The sequence below is a fragment of the Hemitrygon akajei genome, chromosome 6, assembly GCF_048418815.1.
Source record: "Hemitrygon akajei chromosome 6, sHemAka1.3, whole genome shotgun sequence".
NCBI classification, from domain to species: domain Eukaryota; kingdom Metazoa; phylum Chordata; class Chondrichthyes; order Myliobatiformes; family Dasyatidae; genus Hemitrygon; species Hemitrygon akajei.
This window is the reverse complement of record NC_133129.1, coordinates 36,399,105-36,420,376: the sequence shown is the minus strand read 5'-3', so window position 1 is coordinate 36,420,376 and position 21,272 is coordinate 36,399,105. Positions and strand designations below refer to the sequence as shown.

Sequence of the window (21,272 nt, the reverse complement as noted above, 5' to 3'; positions counted from 1 at the left end):
CATGAAGTCCATCGTTTCATAGTTCCACAGTGTGCTCCATGAAGAATTTTTCCAGATTTGCACTTCTAAAACTAATTCCTAGTTTTCAACTTCCCATCCAGAAGAAAGATTCTCCCAACCCCTAACCAGGTAGTCCCTCAGAATCAGGTATACTTCAATGAGATTATCACTCATTCTTCTAAACTCTAGTGAGTAAGCCTAGGGCAAATTTTAATATCCATTCATTGTTTAGCCCCAGGAACCTGTGTAACAAGCTTATGATGAGCTGGCTTCAACTGAGAAAGAACATTGCTTATATCACACCTATGACACCAAATCTCATTATTTTTACACAGTCAATTTCCACCCAGCAAACAGCAATGAGATAAATTAATCTGTAGGTGTTAGTTGAGAGATGAGTGTGGGATGGTTCTTTGCTTTAGGAGTTAGTTTAGAACCAGACCTACAGAGAGACCAGTTTTTAGCTCATCTGAAAGATAACGCCTACAAAAAATTGTGCATCCTCATTACCGCACTGAAGTGTATTTTAGATCAAATCTAGAACAAGATGCAAACTTGACAACCCATTTCCTTTGAAGCAAGGGTGACTACCTTTCATTCTGGAACACCTTAATCATGCCTAATTCCCCTCCCAGGCCAGCATTTTCTTAATTTTCTCCTGGATCCCACCATTGGTAGCCTTGGGTTTTTTTCAATATCAATAACAGAGTAATCAGCAAGGTGCAATAGGATAGACATGGCCCTGGGAGGACTTGAAATTAATTCTACATCCCACAAAGCATTATTAACTCCCAAAAAGCAAGTTCATAAATCCACTTGCTGATAACTACTTGCTACCTTTCAGATCAATGCCCTCTTATGAATTCTACACGCTATTGAACACATTTGATATGTAGACCCCATATGTCTGTTGTACCTCAGTATTTGTTTCTCCACAAGGAGCACACTTCCTGGCAGCTTGTCAAAGACTAATTGTAATTTACTGTTCCCATTAACGACATAGACCTAAAGAGAAAAATCAGTCTCAGTTACACATAATGAATGAAACTCAACTACATGCACATTTGGCCAATATGTGGATAGATTTGTCAGAACCTTTAGGGTGTTATTTAATGCAAGGAAAATATATGGACACAAATAATGTAGAATACATCCAAGACAATTCTCTACAGCAGTTGAAACAATTCAAACTTCTTTTTTTTTGCATGAGGAGTCCTATCCTAATTTACCAAAAGGAAAACTGAATGAAAAGCAGGAGTTTGACAAGCTATTAGTGAAAATTTACTCTGCCTGATATAAAGCAAAATATTAACATTAGCATTGCTTTCTCTAACCTCAAGCAATTTCTTCCCCCTTCCCCTTTTGACTTTTTCTGGCTCCCCTCTTACCCCTTCTCTTCTCCTCAACTTCCCATCACCTCCATCTGGTCTTCCTCCTCCTCCTTCATTTTCTCCCATGGCCCATTCTCCTCTCCTATCAGATTCCTTCTTCTTCAGCCCTTTATCTTTTCGATCACCTCCCAGATTCTTACTTCATCTTCCCCCCTCCCCCACCCACCTATCTTCCTCATCACCTGGTTTTACCTATCACGTGCCAGCTTGTACTCCTTCCCTCCCTCAGTTTTTCCATGTGCTTTCTTCCCCCTTCCTTTCTAGTCCTGATGAAAGGTCTCAGCCTGAAACATTGACTGTATATTCCTCTCTGCAGATCTGACTGACCTGCTGAGTTCCTTCAGTACTTTGTGTGTGTAAATGGATTTCCAGAATCTCTTGCGTTTCTACTGACATTAGTGGTTTTGAAAGGGAAGAATTCACTTGATTCAAAAATGGCCAAGACAGAGATGTGACTGTGGATAGAGCCTGTGACCCTGGCCTGGTAATATCACCATTGAGACCAGATGCACTGTACTAACAAATGGTTGAGATAGGATCTGATTGGGGAGTCAGGGCCAGGGTGTGTTTGGATCCCCTCTGGCACAGCAGTGCTCTCTCAACATTGTATTTGGAGCATTAGTCTGAATTTTGCCACTTAACATGACCAAACGTTATCCAGGTCTCACTGTAATTAATTGTGGTATGTTTCAATTGCTGAGCTGTTATTAATGGAATTGAGTATCACGCAATCAAATGCAAACACTCCCATTTCTGCCAAGATTATGCTGTGTCCCTTATCACATTATCAGTTTTGACAAATTGTCATTGATCCGAAGCATCAGTTTTGTTTCTCTTCCCACAGATGCTTTCGAATCTATGAAACATGTTCAGCAATTTGTATTTTTATTTCGGGCATATAGAATCTGCATTATTTTATTTGTTTTACAAAATACAGGGAGAGTTTAATATTGCAGTGACAGGGAAACTTACTTCTAATAGGCGATGAGCAGTGTTGCTGGGTAGTCCCCCATCCACGGCGACAATTTTTATCTTCCAACATCCCTCTAATTTCAAATAATTTTTTATCCTTAAAATAAAAAAAAATGAAAGAGATATTTGCTATGACCTTGTTCTGTTTAGGTACACACAGTTTGTTCCTGAAGTTCCACAACCTCTGGTCTGTTCCATATCCCCAATACATTTGCTCCTGCTCTGACTGTCATGTCCTCAGTTGTTCTGGCACTAAGCCCTGGAATCCTTAGGAGTGGTGATGGTGCTCTGGCTAAGTCACCGCATTAGCAAGCCAAAGGGCTGGTTTTAAATCCCACAATCATAGCTAAATTGGTAAAATTTGCTAATTAATAATCTGGAATTTAACAACCAACTATTCATAGCAAAGACAGCCTCGACTATTATTGCTGGATTGTCATGAAAATCCATCTGGATCACTAACATCTTTCTGGAAAGGAAATCTATTGTCCTTACCTGATCTGGCCAATATATATCTACAGACCCACCAATGTGGATGATTTTAATGGATTACTCATTTGTCCAATTACTGTTATGTTCCTTAAATTTCTTTGCTCAAGTTTTTAAGTCCTTAACTGGTTTAGTGTCATATTCTCTCAGACAAAACACCTGAAAGAAACCTTGGGAGGTTGCACTACATTTTAGATCACATTACAAAATAATAAATTCAATAGTACAAATGAAATTATCTCTAATGGTTAGAATGCCAATCTCTAGCACAGGAAGTGACTGAGGTAAATAAACGAAGAACTGTAGAAGAAACTGGAGGAGAACATAAGGGAAAGGGGAACAGAAGGACGTGCTGAAGGTCTGAAGTGAGGTGGGTGGAACAGAACAAGCTTCATATGGAATACGCACTCAGTGACCACTATATTACCTTGTACCTAATGAAGTGGTCACGAGTGTATATCTGTGGTCCTCTGCTGCTGTAGCCCATCTACTTCAAAGTTCAACATTTGTGTGTTCAAAGATGTTCTTCTGCACATCACTGTTGTAACGCATGGCTATTTGAGTTCCGATTGCTTTCCTGTCAGCTTGAACCAGTCTGACCATTCTCCTCTGACCTCACTCATTGATGAGGCACTTTTGCCCATAGAACTGCCATTCACTGGGTATTTTTGCTTGTTTGTTGCATCATTCTCTGTAAACTCTAGAGACTGTTGTGTGTGAAGATCTCAGGAGATCAGCAGTTTCTGAGATACTCAGACCAGCCTCTCTGGCACCATCAAACAGTCGACAGTCAAAGCCAATTAGAATACATTCTGAAGTTTGGTCTGAACCTCTTGACCATGCTTTTATGCATTGAGTAATTGCCACATGGTCAGATGATGACATACTGTATTTGTATTAGTGAGCAAGTGCACAGGTGTACCCAACACACTGACTGGAAACAGCAGCGTTAACCAGGGTGGATTGAATCGTCTGCAGTGCACAGATCTATCAACCACTTAATAAAAGACATGCTTGTAAGCATTTCATGATGTGGATATTGCTGAGGCCAGCAGGAACAAGAGCAGTTTGTTAAAATATCTTCCACACATGTCTCAATAACAATGTAATGTGTTGAATGATAACTACGATTTGATTTATTTCAGTTGCAATGTCTGTCCAACAGGAATATATGCTGATGTAAATAAAACAGAGATGATTTGCCTCACACACAACATTGGAGGAACTATGTGTGTTATTCCAGATTTCCAGCATCTTCAGCCTTTCTTGTGTCAATAATTTGTTATGGATATTTTACTTGTTGGACCTCCTTCAAACAGACCTGCACTGACTTCTTTTAAAATTCATTTTTATTATCTGGCCATTGCTTCCATTACCCTTGAAAAGATGGTAGTGAGCTGCCTTCTGGTGAAGGAACAGCAGGTGCTTGGGAACATCACCAGCTACGGTCTCCCTTCCAGGTCAGGCATGAGTCTAACTTCAAAACATTGTTTTCCTGGATCCAAACCCCCAAAGTCAAAGCAGGGCTGGTTGGTGCCAATCTTCCAGAAGGTTGTTGGCATTGCACGTGTCCAGGCAACTGAAGAGTACTCCATAATACTCTTGACTTGTGTCACAGAAAGCTAAGGCTTTGGAGTGTCAGGGGTCACTGGCTTCCCCTTGTATTCATGTCTACACCTAGCTGAATTACTGATCATTGATTAGCCAATGATAATGCCATGGAATGTCAATGACAGGTGGTTAGACTGCTGAGCTAAATCTGGGCTCTGTGAAACTTGAATGAGTGTGGCTGAATGCTAAAGTTGGGCAACTATTTGTGGCAGTGTTAGGAGAAATATGCAAAACAGCCTGGATTGTCTCTGTAGCACAGAAGAGTGCTCCTGCTCCTCTTTGTCCCCAAGGAAACTGTAAGAGGATTGGATTTACTTTGCTGATCTTCAGAGGATGATTTCCCTGATGGATGTGGCATACAGCGCTGCCAGTTAGCATGGTCTCAGTGTTACTGGGGAGCTACGGAAGCGGCAAGAGAACCCTCAAACAGTTGAAGAAGTTGCTAAGGGTGGGGGTCCATTCCATATGCTAGGCTCTTAGGAGCCCCACTCCCTGATCCACGCTTTCCTGGCTTTCAGAATCAGAACCTGAATCAAGATCACGTTTAATAGGACTGCCATATGTAATGAAGTTCGGTGTTCTGCAGCAGCAATACATTGCAATACATAGTAATAAAATTTATAAAATGCAATACAAAGTATATATAAAATTAAATTAAATAAGCAGAGCTAAAAGAGAGGGAAAATTACTGAGAAAGTGTTCCTGGGCACATTGCCCATGGCAGAGGGGTAGGAGCTGTTCCTGAAACACTGAGTGTGTGGCTTCAGGCTCCTGTACCTCTTCCTTCAAGACATACAAACAAGCTGGATGAACTCAGCAGGTCAGGCAGCAACTGTTGAAATGAACAGTCAACGTTTCGGGCCAAGACCCTTCGTTTCGGGCAGAGTCCTGATGAAGGGTCTCGGCCCGAAACGTTGACTGTTCATTTCAACGGATGCTGCCCGACCTGCTGAGATCATCCAGCTTGTTTGTACATCTTGATTTGACCACAGCATCTGCAGTATACTTTGTGTGTACCTCTTCCTTGGTGGTAGCAATGAGAAGAGGGGCATATCCTGGGTGACGGGGGGTCCTTAATGGTGGATGCCGGCTTTTTGAGGCATCGTCTTTTGAAGGTGTCCAGGATGCTGTGGAGCTGGCTGAGTTTGCAGCTCTTTCCGATCCTGTGAAGTGCCCCCTCCGTACCAGATGGTGAAACAACCAATTAGAATGCTCTCCACAGTACATTTATAGACATTTACGAGAATCTTTGGTGACATACCAAGTCTCCTCAGACTTCTAATGAAATATAGCTGCTGTCTTGTCTTCTTTGTAATTGCATCAATATGTTGGCCCATGATAGATCTTCAGAGATGTTCATGCCTGGGACCTTGAAACTGCTCACCCTTCCCACTGCTGATCCCTGGATGTGAACTGATGTTTCCTTGACCTCCTCTTCCCAAAGTCCACAATCAATTCCTTTGTTTTATTGACGTTGAGTGCAAGGTTGTTGCAGAGACACCACTCAACCAGCTGATCTATCTTGCTCCTGTACGCCTCCTTGTAACCATTTGAAATTCCGCCAACATTGTTGCAGCATGGGCAAATATTTGATGGCATTTGTGCTGTGCCTAGCCACCCAGTTGTGGGTGTAGAGACAATAGAACAGTGGACATCCTTGAGGTCCACCAGTGTTGATTGTCAATGAGGAGCAGATGTTAATTCTGATCTGCTTGACTGTTCTCCCAATGAGAAGGTCAAGGATCCAGTTGCAGAAGGAACTACAGAAGCTCAGGTTTTGGAGTATCAATTAGAACAGATGGTATGATTGTGTTGAAAGCTGAGCTGTAATCAATAAAGAGCAGCCTGATGCAGGCATTACTATTGTCCAGCTGATCCAAGCCCGAGTGCAAAGCCAGTGGGATTGCATTCGCTGTTGACCTGTTTTGTGACAATAGGCAAATTGCAGTGGGTCCAAGTCCTTGCTTAGGCAGGATTTGATTCTGGCCATGACCAACCTCTCAAAGCACTTCATCACAGGATGATAGCTGTTGAGGGAGTTGTGGGTCATTGACCCTCCTGTTCTTGGGCACTGTTCCGTCACCCTTTTGAAGCAGGTGGGAGCCTCCATCCGCAACTGTGAGAGATTGAAGTTATCCTAGGACACTTCAGAGTGTTGGGTGGCACAGGTACACCATCAGGGCCTGATGCCTTGTGAGAGTTCACACTCATGAAAGGTGTTCTGACGTCACCCTCTGAGACAGCGACTACAAGGTCACCCAGATGCTCCAGGGATTCACACAGATTAAAACCGAGAATGAATATCAACACTGGAATCTGATTAAACCTGCCTGTTAAGAAAGAAAGTGGCAGGTGAGTCAAGTGATGTCACTGACTACCACACCCTGCTGGGATTTTACTGTACTATCTCATTCTAATTGGGTGAGCAGTCCAAATCAAGAGTAGGTGGTCAAGACAGAGGCTGAAACATTCAAACACTAAAGCAAAGCAGAAACTGGAGTTAGATGTTACCCACCGTAAACTGCCTTCCCACATATACTTGCTGTTCAAAGATGTTTGAATGTAAAAGAATTCTGTGGCTGTTTTGTTGACTGGTGATGCTCCTGGCACGGCAAAAGTGACTTTTGCAACATGGAATGTGATAGCACCATTCTTTCCAGCATCACGGTCAGTGGCCTAAACATACAGAAATATTAGCATTGCACAATTAATCATGCTATTAGTAAATAAAATTGGTATGTTCACTTCCTACATTTGAAGTTTTATATGTGCAATTTCTAGCAGATGTTAAAATACAATGGCAGGAAGGAGCTACAAAAAATGAAACAGTATAAAATATAAAAAGGAGAACAGACTTGAGTCTGACTCAATAAATGGCCACAGGATAAATAAGACCATAAGACCTTAAGACATAGGAGCAGAATTTAGCTCTTTGACCCATTGAGGCTGCTCCGCCATTCCATCAGGGCTGATTTATTATCCCTCTCAACCCCAATTTCCTGTCTTCTCCCCTCAACCTTTGACACATTTACTAATCAAGAACCAAAAAACTTGAATTTAAATATAGTCAATGACTTGGCCTCCATAGCTGTCCGTGGCAATGAGTTCCACAGATTCACCATGCTCTGGCTAAAGAAATTCTTCCTCATCTCTGTTATAAAGGAACATCCTTCTGTTCTGAGGCTATGCCCAATGCCCCAGACTCCCCCACTATAGGAAATACCCTCTCCATGTCCACTCTATCTAGGCCTTCCAATACTCAATAGGTTTCAATGAGATTCCACTGACCCTCCCCCGATTCTTCTAAACTTCTGTGAGTACAGGCCCAGAGCCATCAAAGGCACCTCTTACGTTAACATAAAATTAAGGAACAGAAATGTAACAATGAGGTTATAGTGGTGGCAGAGTTGATGTTACAAATAGATCAGCCATAATCTTACTAAATGGGAAAGCAGGACTGAGGGACAAAATGGCCTCTACCTGTTCCCAACATTTAAATTTGTTAAAAATAAAGTTAGAGTCAATAGTGAAATAAACACACAAAATATTGGAAATGCTCATCAAGTCAGGCAGCACCCATGGGAAGAAAATCAAAGTTAACAATTCAGATGAAAGAGCTTTTTTTAGATTGAAGAAAAGAGAGAAGGCAAGTTAACTTTAAGTTGAAGAGAAGGCAATGGGGTTGGGGGGGGGGGGTAGGATGGATTAGACAAAGGAAATATGTTGATTGCCATGGGGATAAGTTGCAGAGGTCATCTGATCAATGAGCTGTTATGTACAATTGAAGAGAGAAAAAAAATGGCACAAAAGCTGAGATGACGGCAGTTAGGTAACGGAGAGCACAAAAATAAATGCGGAGATGGGCGTGAAATAAAGGCTGAGTCAATATCACTGATCGATGACTTATAGCAGAAATAGCCAGCTCTAGTTCAGAGAAAGTGGGTTACCCCAAGTTACAGAATTCAGTTCTGAGTTTGGAAGGCCGCGACATGTCTAGACAAAAGGTATAGTGCTGTTCCTCATGAGGAATAGGGATTTTTATTAATGGAGAAAGTGTGCTTCTATTAATGGGAAGAGCAATTAGAAGTCAGCAAATAAATTCAATAAGTCATCAAATGGGGGGACTTCAGAAGTTTCTTTGCCCACAGAGTGATGAAACTTTAATATTATCAATGATATGAAGTGTCTAAAGTGAATGAAATAGATGCATTTAAGGAGAAAACATATAGTGGAAAATGAGACAGAGGTTTGTCTGTGTAAAGATAAGTGAGCATAATGGGAGCAAATTTGAATGGAACACAAACACTGCATGGACTCACTAAGTTGAATAAGTTATTGCTATGTTGTTTATTCTATGGTCTAGTCTATCTATGCATATCCCATGGGGATGAATAAAGTATCTATCTATCTATCTATCTATCTATCCCAAAAGGTTTAGATGTATATTGCATGAACAATGGAAAATTCACATGCACTAATTACCGGTACATAGAAGTGGTCATTCTTGCACTCTTATTTAAAAGCATCTTTCTGTTTCTTCACTACCAGGCATACTTTCATACTTCTGGTTGAACATTGAAACATATTTCATGGAATGTCAATAAACCCCCAGATTATTCCATGGCAGATCAACTTAGCATGAAATTGCAAAATTACCTCCAAATGCTGGCGAGCTTTCACACAACACGTAAGGAGTAGCGATGCTCTTCAGTTTGGAACTGAATCCCATCACTTTTATCCATTTGAAGAGTGAGAAGAGAATTGTCATTGCCAAGGGGAGGAGGTTAATCTGGCCAGAAGGTTAACTAGTAACCAGCAGCACATAGACTGACCTTGTCTATTTTTAAGTGCACAGTGTGATACGATGGAATGAACTTTGACTTGGGTGATGCTGTATAACAATATCCAGGTATGTTTTCCATCTGACATTATCTCCTCCCCACTGCTTGCACCTATCACCAACCAGCCTCTGTTCCACCCAACCTCCCTCATACTATTAAATACTAGCAATCTTTCCTCTTCCCTCTCAGTTCTAATGCAGGGGTCTCAAACTGAAACATCAGTTTATACCTTTTGCCTTCATGGATGCTACTTGACCCACTGGGTTCTTCCAGCATTCTGCTTTTTATTTGCAGCTAAATCCCTATGTAGAGTGCACACCTGCTACTCTAAGCAGCAGTCAATACATTCATCTCAGGCTTGGGAATGTTCGGTGGGAGGAGACAACAGGATTTTTCCAGTGTTCTGCATGCTCTATGCTGTTCTGTAGCTAGGAGTTCAAGGTTCAAAGTTCAAAGTAAGTTTATTATCAAAGTGCGTCTCTGTCAACATATACTGCCCTGAGATTCATTTTCTTGCAGGAAGTTCCAATAGAAAAAAGAAATACAAAGTCAGATAAGCAACTAATATGCAAAACAAGACAAACTGCAAATACAAAAAAAATTAAGTAAATAACTAAATAATACAGTACTGAGAAAATGAGTCATAGAGTCCTTGAAAGTGACTCCATAGTTGTGTTCAGTGATCAGTTCAGTGTTGAGGTGAGTGAAGTTATCCACGCTGGTTCAGGAGCCTATTGCTTGATGGTTGAAGCCTGATGGGAGTTTCATCCAAACAAGAACCTGCTGCATGTTCTGCAGAAGTTAGAATCTGAAAAATTTCTTAGTCATCTTCACAATTTGTTGCCGGTTTATCTTGAGAACTTGCTAAGCCCAACTGTATAGCCAGGGACAGATAAAGTTGGCCAAATAAATAAAATATTAAAAAGCATTGAGTAACCTACCTCCAACACTGCAACCTCTAAGCTCTCGGTGAGAAATTCCAATACGACAACTGAAAGATAAGTACAAACAGATCTTAATTTTATTATTGGTCAGGTTAAATCCCTTTAAAGAAATACAATTAGCTATAAAGAAGAACATTTGTAGCTAAGAAACAATTATGATTAATTTAATTTTAATAACAATTGTTTTAGTATGGTAAACTATAATTCCCTTAATATAGAAGCAATGGCTAAATATAATAAATGGAATAATAGCTGTGAATGCAAGAACTATGAAAATGTGCTTGATGATGCAAATTTGTGATAATAATCTGAATTATATATTTCAATTTTATATTAACAATCCAATTAAAATTGTTGCTATTCTTTATCATAACCTAGAAATAAATTACTATTATAGTCCTTACATAATGTTAATGCATTGAAAGTATACAGATATTATAGGGGTATAAAGACAGTCATTTAAGCAAGTTAGTTCTCTAAATTACCACCAGTAGCAATTAACACAGTTAGATCTAATTACAAAAACATAAGAAGCAAGGCTATTTGAACCCTCAACCATGCTCTATCATTTAGACTAGCACACACAAAATGCTGGAGGAACTCAGCAGGTCATGCAGCATCTATGGAGAGGAACAAACATTCGAAGTATCGAGCCACGGTGAAACGTCTTGCCCTGAAATGTCGACTGTTTATTTATTCCTCTCCATAGATGCTGTGTAACCTGCTGAGTTCCTTCAGCAATTTCGTGTGCTGCTGTGATTTCCACCATCTGCAAAATCTCCAGTGTCCATCATTTAGTAAGTCTTACCTCAAATGTGATTCTAAGCCCGTATCTCTCAAAGCTCTCAATTTATGTCTTGTATATACTCAGTAACTGAGAACCCACAGATCTGCTGGATAAACAATTTCAAAGGTCTGCAACATTTTCAATGAAGAACCTTCTCATGTTAATCCTTAAGGGCTGATATCTTACCTTGAGAATGCAACTGTACTGGTTACTGGTTTAAGGTGTGAATTCATCCATTCAGGATACCCCATTCAGGGCAGTCATCCTCTCAATGTGTTACCATGTTGAGGTCCTTGAAAATTTTATAATTTGGAAGTTCTGGTGTCGTGATTGTGCATATTGCACAATTGAATTTTGATTAATTATTTCTATAAAATAAACTTGTGGACTTACGGCATGCATTGAGCAGTCTATGTGTTTCCTTCCCAGTCCAAATGAATCTGATGCACTAATACACAGGTTCATCCTGACAAATGTGGCGGCTTTCAGTAAAATTCTATGTACCTGCAGCAAAAACACTTGGGCTGGGAACTTGAATGTGCAGAGTTGTGCTTTTTTATTAAATGATTGATTTTCTTTTGCCAGAGCAGAAAATAACATTGACCACTTGTGCATTGCACTGACTGTGGGTAATCTGAATATTTGCTAGGCACTTCCCATTGTCATTCACATTTATGCTTTTTATATGATCTCCATGTCAAATGCAGTCAATCAGCTCAAGCCCTATACAATATACCTCTCTGCTGTTCTGAGCATCATTTTTTTTGGGCAATGGGGTAATCGGGTAAACATAACGCAAGTCTGTCTGGGACTGCACTTACTTAAGTCCCAACACTTATATCCTTTCCAAACCCTAACTCCTCCACAATATCAGCCTTCATTTACCCAATGAACTCACCCCACATCGGCACAGATCCCAGTCCCTCTACTGCCATAAACTAAATAACTGTCTTAACTCTTGCCCCTCCAGTTGTCCCAATTATTTGCAATCCTCAATCATTCCCTTCTCCCGCATCCTTTCATGGAATAAGGTTCTCTTCCACTCACAAGATGCTAATCATTCCAGTTAAGAAGGTGCTACTGAATGTGTGCGACAGGTTTATGGTAGTCAAAATGCTAAGAAATCTGACTAAAAACATCACTAAAAATGAAGTAATTGTGTTAAATTATTGCCGGAAACAATGAAGGGGAGAGTGTTACCAAGCGAGTTCGGGTGATGCATTATGGCAGATGGAGTTCCGATGCCCGTACAGCTGGTCTGGGAGTGAGGTTGAATCACTCTGGGTGCCATAAGGAGAAATCGGAGCCTGGGCAGAGGAGATTCAATTTTGTTGCAACTGGCCTGGGTGCAAGGTTGATCACTCTGGGATCTGAGCTGATTTGAAGGGCCTGAGAGCGGCTTTGGGCCAGGTGATGAAGCATGTCACTGGGCAACAAAATCTGGGCCCGGACCGAGTCACTGAGTGGCATGGTTTAGGCCCCAAGCCCTTTGCAGCAGTATTGCCCAGGTCCTAGTGTGAGGTACCTTACGCTGTTTAGACTATTTAAACGCCAGCCCAGATTAAGGGGAGAGCTCACTCTCTGTGATCTTCAGTCCTCTCTCCAGGGAGCTGGAGCCTTTCTCTGTTCCGTTGTTTAGTCAATGTAAACGCCAGCCCAAACAGACTGAAAAGACAGGGTGTCGGTCAGGACAAGAGCTGACTTCACTCGTTCTCCACGATAGTCATCTCCGTGGACTGCCCCAGCTGCTGTGCTCCGTGCCGATAAGCGAGACTTTGGGCCTACTCCGGGGTTCTGATCTGAGGAATCAATTTTGATTCAGAATGCGGTTGTTCACTTCAATTGTTTGCATGACTTGTATTTTTATTTCTTTCCCTTGCACATCAGGTGTTGGTCTTTTATTTTTTCTCTTTAATTGGGTTATTTGAGGTTTCTTACTTTGTGACTACTTGTGAGCAAGCAAATCTCAAGGTTGTATAATTTATATATTCTTTGATAGTAAATGTACTTGAATCTTGAATCATTGGAACAGATTATGTTCCTCAGTGCTTGGAGTGTGCAAAAGTGGCTCGGTTATGTGCAATGCCTTGAGTTATAACCTTTACTGAAGTTTGCAGTGTTAGGCAGATAATGGATATACACAGCAGAATAACCTAGGTCACACCTTTTAGATTACTCATCAGGCTTTTTACCCTCGTGATCTGAGAAGAAATAATTACATTATCGTTTGCTTTTAATCGCTTACTGTAACTGTGATAACTTTTTGTGATTTGTGATCAAAGAGACAAAGGTCCCCCTAGATATCTACTTATCATTTGCTCTCAATTTTCAAAGGATGTCCTTTGGACCATTCTCCACAAAATATTCCAACAGCCACATTCATGCTTACTTAGTTGATCTGTATGTCTTCATAGGTTCCGACATTTACTTTCGCGCCTATTGTTATTTTGTCAACAGATATGGGAGGGCACTGAGGAGTGCAGTAGAACAGAGGGATCTGGGAATACAGATACAAAATTCCCTAAAAGTGGTGTCACAGGTAGATAGGGTAGTAAAAAGAGCTTTTGGTACATTGGCCTTTATAAGTCAAGGTATTGAGTATAAGAGTTGGAATGTTATGGTGAGGTTGTATAAGACATTGGTGAGACTGAATTTGGAGAACTTTGTGTAGTTTTGGTCACCGAATTACAGGAAGGATATTAATAAGGTTGAAAGAGTGCAGAAAAGGATGTTGCCAGGACTTGAGAAACTGAGTTACAGAGAAAGGTTGAATAGGTTAGGACTTTATTCCCTGGAGCGTAGAAGAATGAGGGGAGATTTGATAGAGGTGTATAAAATTACGATGGGTATAGATAGAGTGAATGCAAGCAGGCTTTTTCCACTGAGACTAGGGGAGAAAAAAAACAGAGGACATGGGTTAAGGGTGAAGGGGGAAAAGTTTAAAGGGAACTTGGCGGGGGGGACTTCTTCACACAGAGAGTGCTGGGAGTGTGGAATGAGCTGCCAGATGAAGTGGTAAATGTGGGCTCACTTTTAACATTTAAGAAAACCTTGGACAGGTACATAGATGAGAGGTGTATGGAGGGATATGGCCCAGGTGCAGGTCAGTGGGACTAGGCAGAAAAATGGTTCGGCACAGCCAAGAAGGGCCAAAAGGCCTGTTTCTGTGCTGTAATGTTCTATGGTTCTATGGATATTCCATTTGCAAGCTTTTCCTGATATCGATTGTGAGTAGCTGAAGCCAAAATTCTAATCCCTGCCTGACCTCAGTGATTGCATACAACCAACCTGAAAATTACCCATTTATTTTTAATCTCTTCATTAATAAATCCTTGTCCTGTGAAAACATTTTATTTTCAATCCCAAGATTTTTACGTTTAAGACCTTAAAACCATAAGATACAGGAGAATTAGGCCATTTGGCCCATCAAGTCTGCTGCACCATTTCATCATGGCTGATCAATTTTTCTTCTCAGCCCCAATCTACTGCCTTCCCCCACCCGCTGTATGTCTTTATGCCTTGACCAATCAAGAACCTATCAATATCCATATTAAATGCACATAAAGACTTGGCCTCCACAGCTGCCTGTGGCAAAGAATTCCACAGATTCACCACACTTTGGCTAAAGAAATCCCTCCTCGTCTCCATCCTAAAAGGAAACCCCTCTAGTCTGAGGCTGTATCCTCTGGTCTTAGACTCTGCCATCAAAGAAAACATCTTCTCCACATTCATTCTTTCAAGGCCTTTCACCATTCGATAGGATTCAGTGAGGTCATCCCAGAACCATCAAATGCTCTTTATATGACAAGCCACTCAATCCTGGAATCATTTTTGTGAACTTCCTTTGAATCCTCTCCAGTTTCAGCACATCCTTTCTAAGATAAGGGGCCCAAAATTGCTCTCAATCCTCCAAATGAGACCTCACCAGTGCTTTATAAAGTGTCAGCATTACATCCTTGCTTTTATATTTTAGTTCTTTTGAAGTGAATGCTAACATCGGATTTGCCTTTCTCACCACAGACTCAACATGCAAATTAACCTTTAGGGAATCCTGCACAAGAACTCCCAAGTGCCTTTGCACCTCAGTTTTTTGTATTTTCTCTCCATTTAGAAAATAGTCTACCCTTTCATTTCTTCTACCAAAGTGCATGACCGTACACTTCCCAACACTATATTCCATCTGCCACTTCCTTGCAAAATTTCCTAATCTGTCTAAAGTTCTTCTGTAGCCTCTCTACTTCCTCAAAACTACCCATCCCTCCACCTATCTTCATATTGTCTGCAAAATTTGCAACAAAGCCATCAATTCCATCAACCAAATCATTGACAGAAAACGTAAAAATAATCAGTCCCAACACAGACCCCTGTAGAACCACTAGTCACTGGTAGCCAACCAGAAGAGGCTCCCTTTGTTCCCACTCTTTGCCTCCTGCCAATCAGTCATGCTTTATCTATGCTAGAGTCTTTCCTGTAATACTATGGGCTCACAGCTTGTTAAGCAGCCCCATGTGTGTGGCACTTTGTCACAGGCCTTCTGAAAATCCAAGTATACAACATCAAACAATTCTCCTTTGTCTATCCTGCTTGTTAGTTTTTCAAAGAATTCCAACAGATTTGTCAGGCAAGAGTTTCCTTTGAGGAAACCATGCTGACTATGGCCTATTTCATCATGTGCCTCCAAGTACCCTGAGACCTCATCCATAAAAATTGACTCCAACATCATCCCAACTACTGAGGTCAGACTAACTGGTCTATAGTTTCCTTCCTTCTGCCTCTCCCCCTTCTTGAAGAGTGGAGAGACATTTGCAATTTTCCAGGCTTCCAGAACCATTCCAAAATCTAGTGATTCCTGAAAGATTATTACCAATGTCTGCACAATCTCTTCAGCCACCTCTTTCAGAACTCTGGGGTGTACACCATCTGGTCCAAGTGACTTACCTACATTCAGACCTTTCAGTTTCAATAGACAATAGACAGTAGGTGCAGGAGTAGGCCCTTCGGCCCTTCTAGCCAGCACCGCCATTCACTGTGATCATGGCTAATCATACACAATCAGTACCCCGTTCCTGCCCTCTCCCCATATCCCTTGACCCCGCTATCTATAAGAGCTCTATCTAACTCTCTCTTGAATGCATCCAGAGGCTTGGCCTCCACTGCCTTCTGGGGCAGAGCATTCCACATATCCACCACTCTCTGGGTGAAAAAGTTTTTCCGCATCTCAGTTCTAAATGGCCTACCCTTTATTCTTAAACTATGGCCTCTAGTTCTGGACTCACTCATCAGCGGGAACATGCTTCCTGCCTCCAGCGTGTCCAATCCCTTAATAATTTTATATGTTTCAATCAGATCCCCTCTCATCCTTCTAAATTCCAGTGTATACAAGCCCAGTCGCTCCAATCTTTCAACATATGACAGTCCCGCCATTCCAGGAATTAACCTTGTGAACCTACGCTGCACTCCCTCAATAGCAAGAATGTCCTTCCTCAAATTTGGAGACCAAAACTGCACACAATACTCCAGGTGGGGTCTCACCAGGGCCCTGTACAGCTGCAGAAAGACCTCCTTACTCCTATACTCAATTCCTCTTGTTATAAAGGCCAGCATGCCATTAGCTTTCTTCACTGCCTGCTGTACCTGCATGCTTGCTTTCCCAAGAACATTCTCTCTAGTTATGGTAACTTCACACACTTCATGCCCTCTGACATCTGGAACTTCCACCATACTGCTAGTGTCCTCCACAGTGAAGAAACTATTTGTATAATAACATCTTATGTATAGATTATCAAATAATTCCCTAATATCCTCTTCTGCTACATCCAGTGGTCCTCTTTAATAGAGTTTAATATTTAATTTGAAAAGACTATTGGATTTGGCAAACACCCTTTCATAAATGTAATTCAAAACTGTCCAAGCAAATTCTGAAACTGTGCAGATGGTGGAAAACCAGAGCAACAGCCAAAAAATTCTGGAGGAGTGCGGCAGGTCAGGCAGCACCAATGGAGGGGAATAAATAGTCGATGTTTCAGGTCAAGACCCTTCATCAGGACCAAGCAAATTATGTTTTCCAAGTACTCTGTTATCATTCCCTAATAAGAGATTCTAGTGTATTTCTTTGTGCAAAGAAGGATATATTTACCTTGCGACTAGTTCAGAGTAGTTCCTATATTGGTTCCAGGAACAAGGGAGTTATTCTATAAGAATTTAATAAGATTGACTTTCCCCACTGAAGCTTAGAAGAATGTGAAATGATTTACTGGAAACATTAGATTCGGAGAATTGATAGAATAAATGCAAAGGCTGTTTCCTCCAAGTACAGCAACTGGAAACACAGTGGATTGTCTGAATATTAGAGGCCACCTAAGAAGCAGGCGATTAAATTCCTTTACTTGTAAATTGTTGGAATAATCTCCCTTAAAGTCCAAGGGTATTCCATCACAGAATACATTCAGGGCTGCAATAGATTTTTGGACTGCAAGGGAATCAAAAAATATGGATATAGCTCAAGAACGAATGAAATAAGAATGAAAAACAAACAGGCAAAAGAGCCACAACTAGCATACAGAACATTATTTTAGAGAGAACACTGACAGCATATGCAAGGTAAGGTCGGAGCAGAATCATTTCTAATATTCCAAATTAGAATTGCTTAATTATCTGAAGGGAAAGAATTTGCAAGGTCAAGTGGCCCAAGGTGGTTTATTCTTAGATGGAGCTGTGATAGACTCATGGGCTGAATGGTCTCCTTCCAAGCATAAACTTTCTGTGATTCTGTTAACAAGGGATGGCGGGGTTGAGGACTTGAGACCCCGGAAGTCACTACCATAAAACTGCAGATGCTTGAAATTGGGTTTGGAGGCTTTGTTTGGAAAGAGTAACTTTCAGAAATTTAAGAGCTTTACGTCAATGTATTTGGTGTTTCACCTGCTGGTGGATCAGTAACTATATTTATGGTGATGGTCAGATCAGGTATGGACTCAGGTTGGATTTGGTTCAGATTTAATTTTATATGTACGTAATGCTCAAACCGAATGGGATAACAGACTCAGTGGGCTTCGTCCTGCTTCTTACAATCTTTCCCAATGACAATCTAACTTCTATTTTCCCTAATTCCTTAATTTTAACAAACCATATGGCATATTTATAATATATGCCAAAATATGCGGACAACACTCAGATAACACTAACTACAGATGCTGCTAATAATAAAAAGCACAAAATGGGTTCCAAAGACTATCAAAGAATAACAGACTTTGCCAGTCTGCTCTGAATAAATAACGCAAACATTTAGCCAAATAATAAGATGCTCTCATGGGAGCAGTGGCGTTGCCCGGAACACTCGAAAGGGTCTGTGTGGAGTAACAAAAGTGGAAAAGGACATTGAATGTGTGAGCTTCCTTTTAATTCAGAAGTGGATTACAAAGGGTGCAATGACCTGGAGAAAATCTCTGGCAAAAGCAAAACCAATGCAAAGCTGAGAGATCACAAAGCAGATCCAATTTAGCTCACTGAACAGGAACAAGCAAACCTGATTCTGATTCTAATTCTGTAAAATATTAATATAAAAACGTTGCAGTAAAATGCAACGATAGCAAAAACCAAAAACTGTCCAGCGCAAACGGAAGCAGCCTAGAAGGAGACATTCTTAGGAGCACTTCACCTGATCCTGCAAACTATTGCCACGGCATGCCACTGTCTGTTTCCAATTCAATGGGATGTTCAATCAGATTAACAGGCTTCACAATGACAAAGAAACAGGTCAACCACAAGAGGGAGAAGTCTCTTTTTTTTTACCCTTCCCCTCAATATCCCAGGATCCTGCAAAGCAATAGTGTGCCTACTAAATAACACTTCGTATGTTACCCATATTAGTCTCGTGGTTTGTCGGTGAGATATTATGTATTATTATATTATGTCTTGGTACGCAATAGATCAATTCCTAGGGCAATCTTCACATGATTCTGATAAATGATTATGAAGTTTATTCCAAAATCCAATTCCTTATTCACAATTCCTTCTATAGAAGCTATTTTTAACAGGTGGGAAGTATAGACTGGGACATGGAATGGGTGCAGATGATACAGCAAGAGGAAAGCATATATTTTACACATCAGTGAGGAGGTCCTATTCCATTTGGGTTATATTATACTGGGTCTTTGCAGGACTAGACAGCCAGACAAAAAACAAAAGACTGTCAGTTGCATTTAGGGCCTATGTAGTAACCTAAGGAAGTCAGTGGGTTGAATGGAATACCTCTCCTAGGGTGCTGGTGAATTGCATGTCTTGTGTTGACTCATGGATTTAAGTAATGTTATATATTAGACTAGATTAGATTCAACTTTATTGTCATTGTGCCGAGTACAGATACAAAGCCAATGAAATGCAGTTAGCATCTCACCAGAAATGCAAAGAATAGTGTTATTTACAAAATAACTGCGAATAAAGAGTAAGTGCTACAGCACACAAATATAAAAGTACTGAGACAGTACAATATGGGCGCAATACTGCTTAGTGCAGTGATGTGAGGTTCAGCAGGGTCACAGCCTCAGGGAAGAAGCTCTTCCTGAGCCTGCTGGTGCGGGAGCAGAGGCTCCTGTAGTGCCTACTGGAAGGGAGGAGCATAAAAAGTCCATGGTTAGGGTGAGATGCATCCTTGATAATGCTTTTTGCCCTGCCCAGGCAGCATTTATGGTAGATGTTCTCAATGGTACTATTATTTAAGTGAAACCAGGTGAGGGGTGGGGGAGGGGGTTGAAGTAAGAAGCTGGGAGATGATGGATGGGCTGAAGAAGAAGGAATTTGATAGGAGTTGATAGTGGACCATGGAAGAAAGAGAAGAAGGAAGGGCACCAGAGGAAAGTGATGGGCAGGTGAGGAGAAGTGAAGGGGTGAGAGGGTAACTAGAAAAGGGAATTGAAAAAGAGAGAAGAGGGTTGGGTGGAGCAATTACTGGAAGTTAGAGAAATAAATGTTCATGCCATCATGAACATTTCACAACTCATGTCACAAGTAATTTATTGGCTCTTAAACATTTACGACATGGCATGGAAATTAAAGGGTTTTATCATCTCTGCATTTGATTTCATAATACTCTCTTGGCCAGTCTTCCACCTTGTCAGTGTCCTTGTTCACAAGACATCCCATTCATCTGCCAAAGTACACAAAGCACTCCTTTTTCATCTTTATATCTAAATCTCGCTAAGGTGTATTTAAGTACAATATCTAAATATTCAACAATCACAGAAGTTGCTGAAAAGCTCAGCATGTCAGGCAGCATCTGTGGCAAGAGATACAGTCCATGTTTCCTACTTGCAATCCTTTACTAGAATTGGCAAAGAGTTAAAAATGTGTATTAGTTTCCAATAGAAGAGAAGTTGGGTGAGGGATGTGCAGAATAAAGGAAATGTCAGCGATAGAATGAGTTGAAGTGGCTTAATGGCAGTGACTGCAAACTCATTATGCTTCTTATTCTGTGCAGAGTTTTGCTAATGGTTGGGTGCTGGAACCTGCCCAGCGGTTAAGACTTAACTGGTAAAAGCGGATTTACTTTGGGATCACTGCCGCACTGATAGCTGGAAAAAAATTCAGCCCAGCTCTTCCCATGCCTGCGTCTGAAAGATTGCCATGGAGATGGAAATACAGGTGAAAGAGCTTTTTACAGTGATCTCACATTCACCTGGGTAGCCATCTTCTTGTATGTGTCCACCCTAATCAAATCCAAAACTGTGCGTGTCTTGGGACCACTCAGAGCTAAGGCTGATCAGGAATCAGCACTGAAACAGGAATTGCTTGGTGTAATAAATCTGAGAACAATCAGGGGAGCACTATTATGTAGATTCCATAATCTTGACCGAGTGAGGTTATATGCAAGATATCAATATCACACTTAACTGAAAAAAGAAAATGTTTGAAAAACTCAGCAGGTCAGGCAGCATCTGTAGAAAGGGGAACAGTCGAAGTTTCAGGTCTGTAATCTTTTGTCAGGGAAAAGTACAAGTTAGGATAGAAGGGGTGGAGGGATGTGTGGGGCTAAGGCAATGCCAGTGATGTCAAAATGGGATGGCTCCTGTCTCATTTCTGAACCCTGTACCAATTTTTTTTCTAGTGAACAGCAAATGTTAACAGGTTAGCCCCCACCCCACGCCCCTGAAAAAGACTACTCTTTTCCAGCACTGAAGGAAACTGGTAATGGGGAAGCTACGACATAATTTGTTGTGGGACTGTTACTGGGAGCATGTCA

General features: G+C 41.1%; 1 protein-coding gene across 13 annotated transcripts in view; it reads right to left on the bottom strand.

The window, feature by feature from the left end:
• Positions 1-21,272, bottom strand: part of LOC140728956 (cadherin-related family member 2-like) — a 134,600-nt gene that overhangs the window by 30,089 nt on the left and 83,239 nt on the right. For all 13 annotated transcript variants that reach the window (XR_012099222.1, XR_012099221.1, XM_073048095.1 and 10 more), the window contains 4 exons: positions 10,246-10,295; positions 6,979-7,139; positions 2,364-2,460; positions 917-1,005 (listed from right to left, as the gene is read on the bottom strand). Coding sequence is in view for 11 of the 13 variants with exons in the window: in XM_073048095.1 (XP_072904196.1) it covers positions 917-1,005; positions 2,364-2,460; positions 6,979-7,139; positions 10,246-10,295 (397 nt within the window). In the remaining 2 variants the exon portion in view is untranslated. The remainder of the gene's footprint in view (positions 1-916; positions 1,006-2,363; positions 2,461-6,978; positions 7,140-10,245; positions 10,296-21,272) is intronic.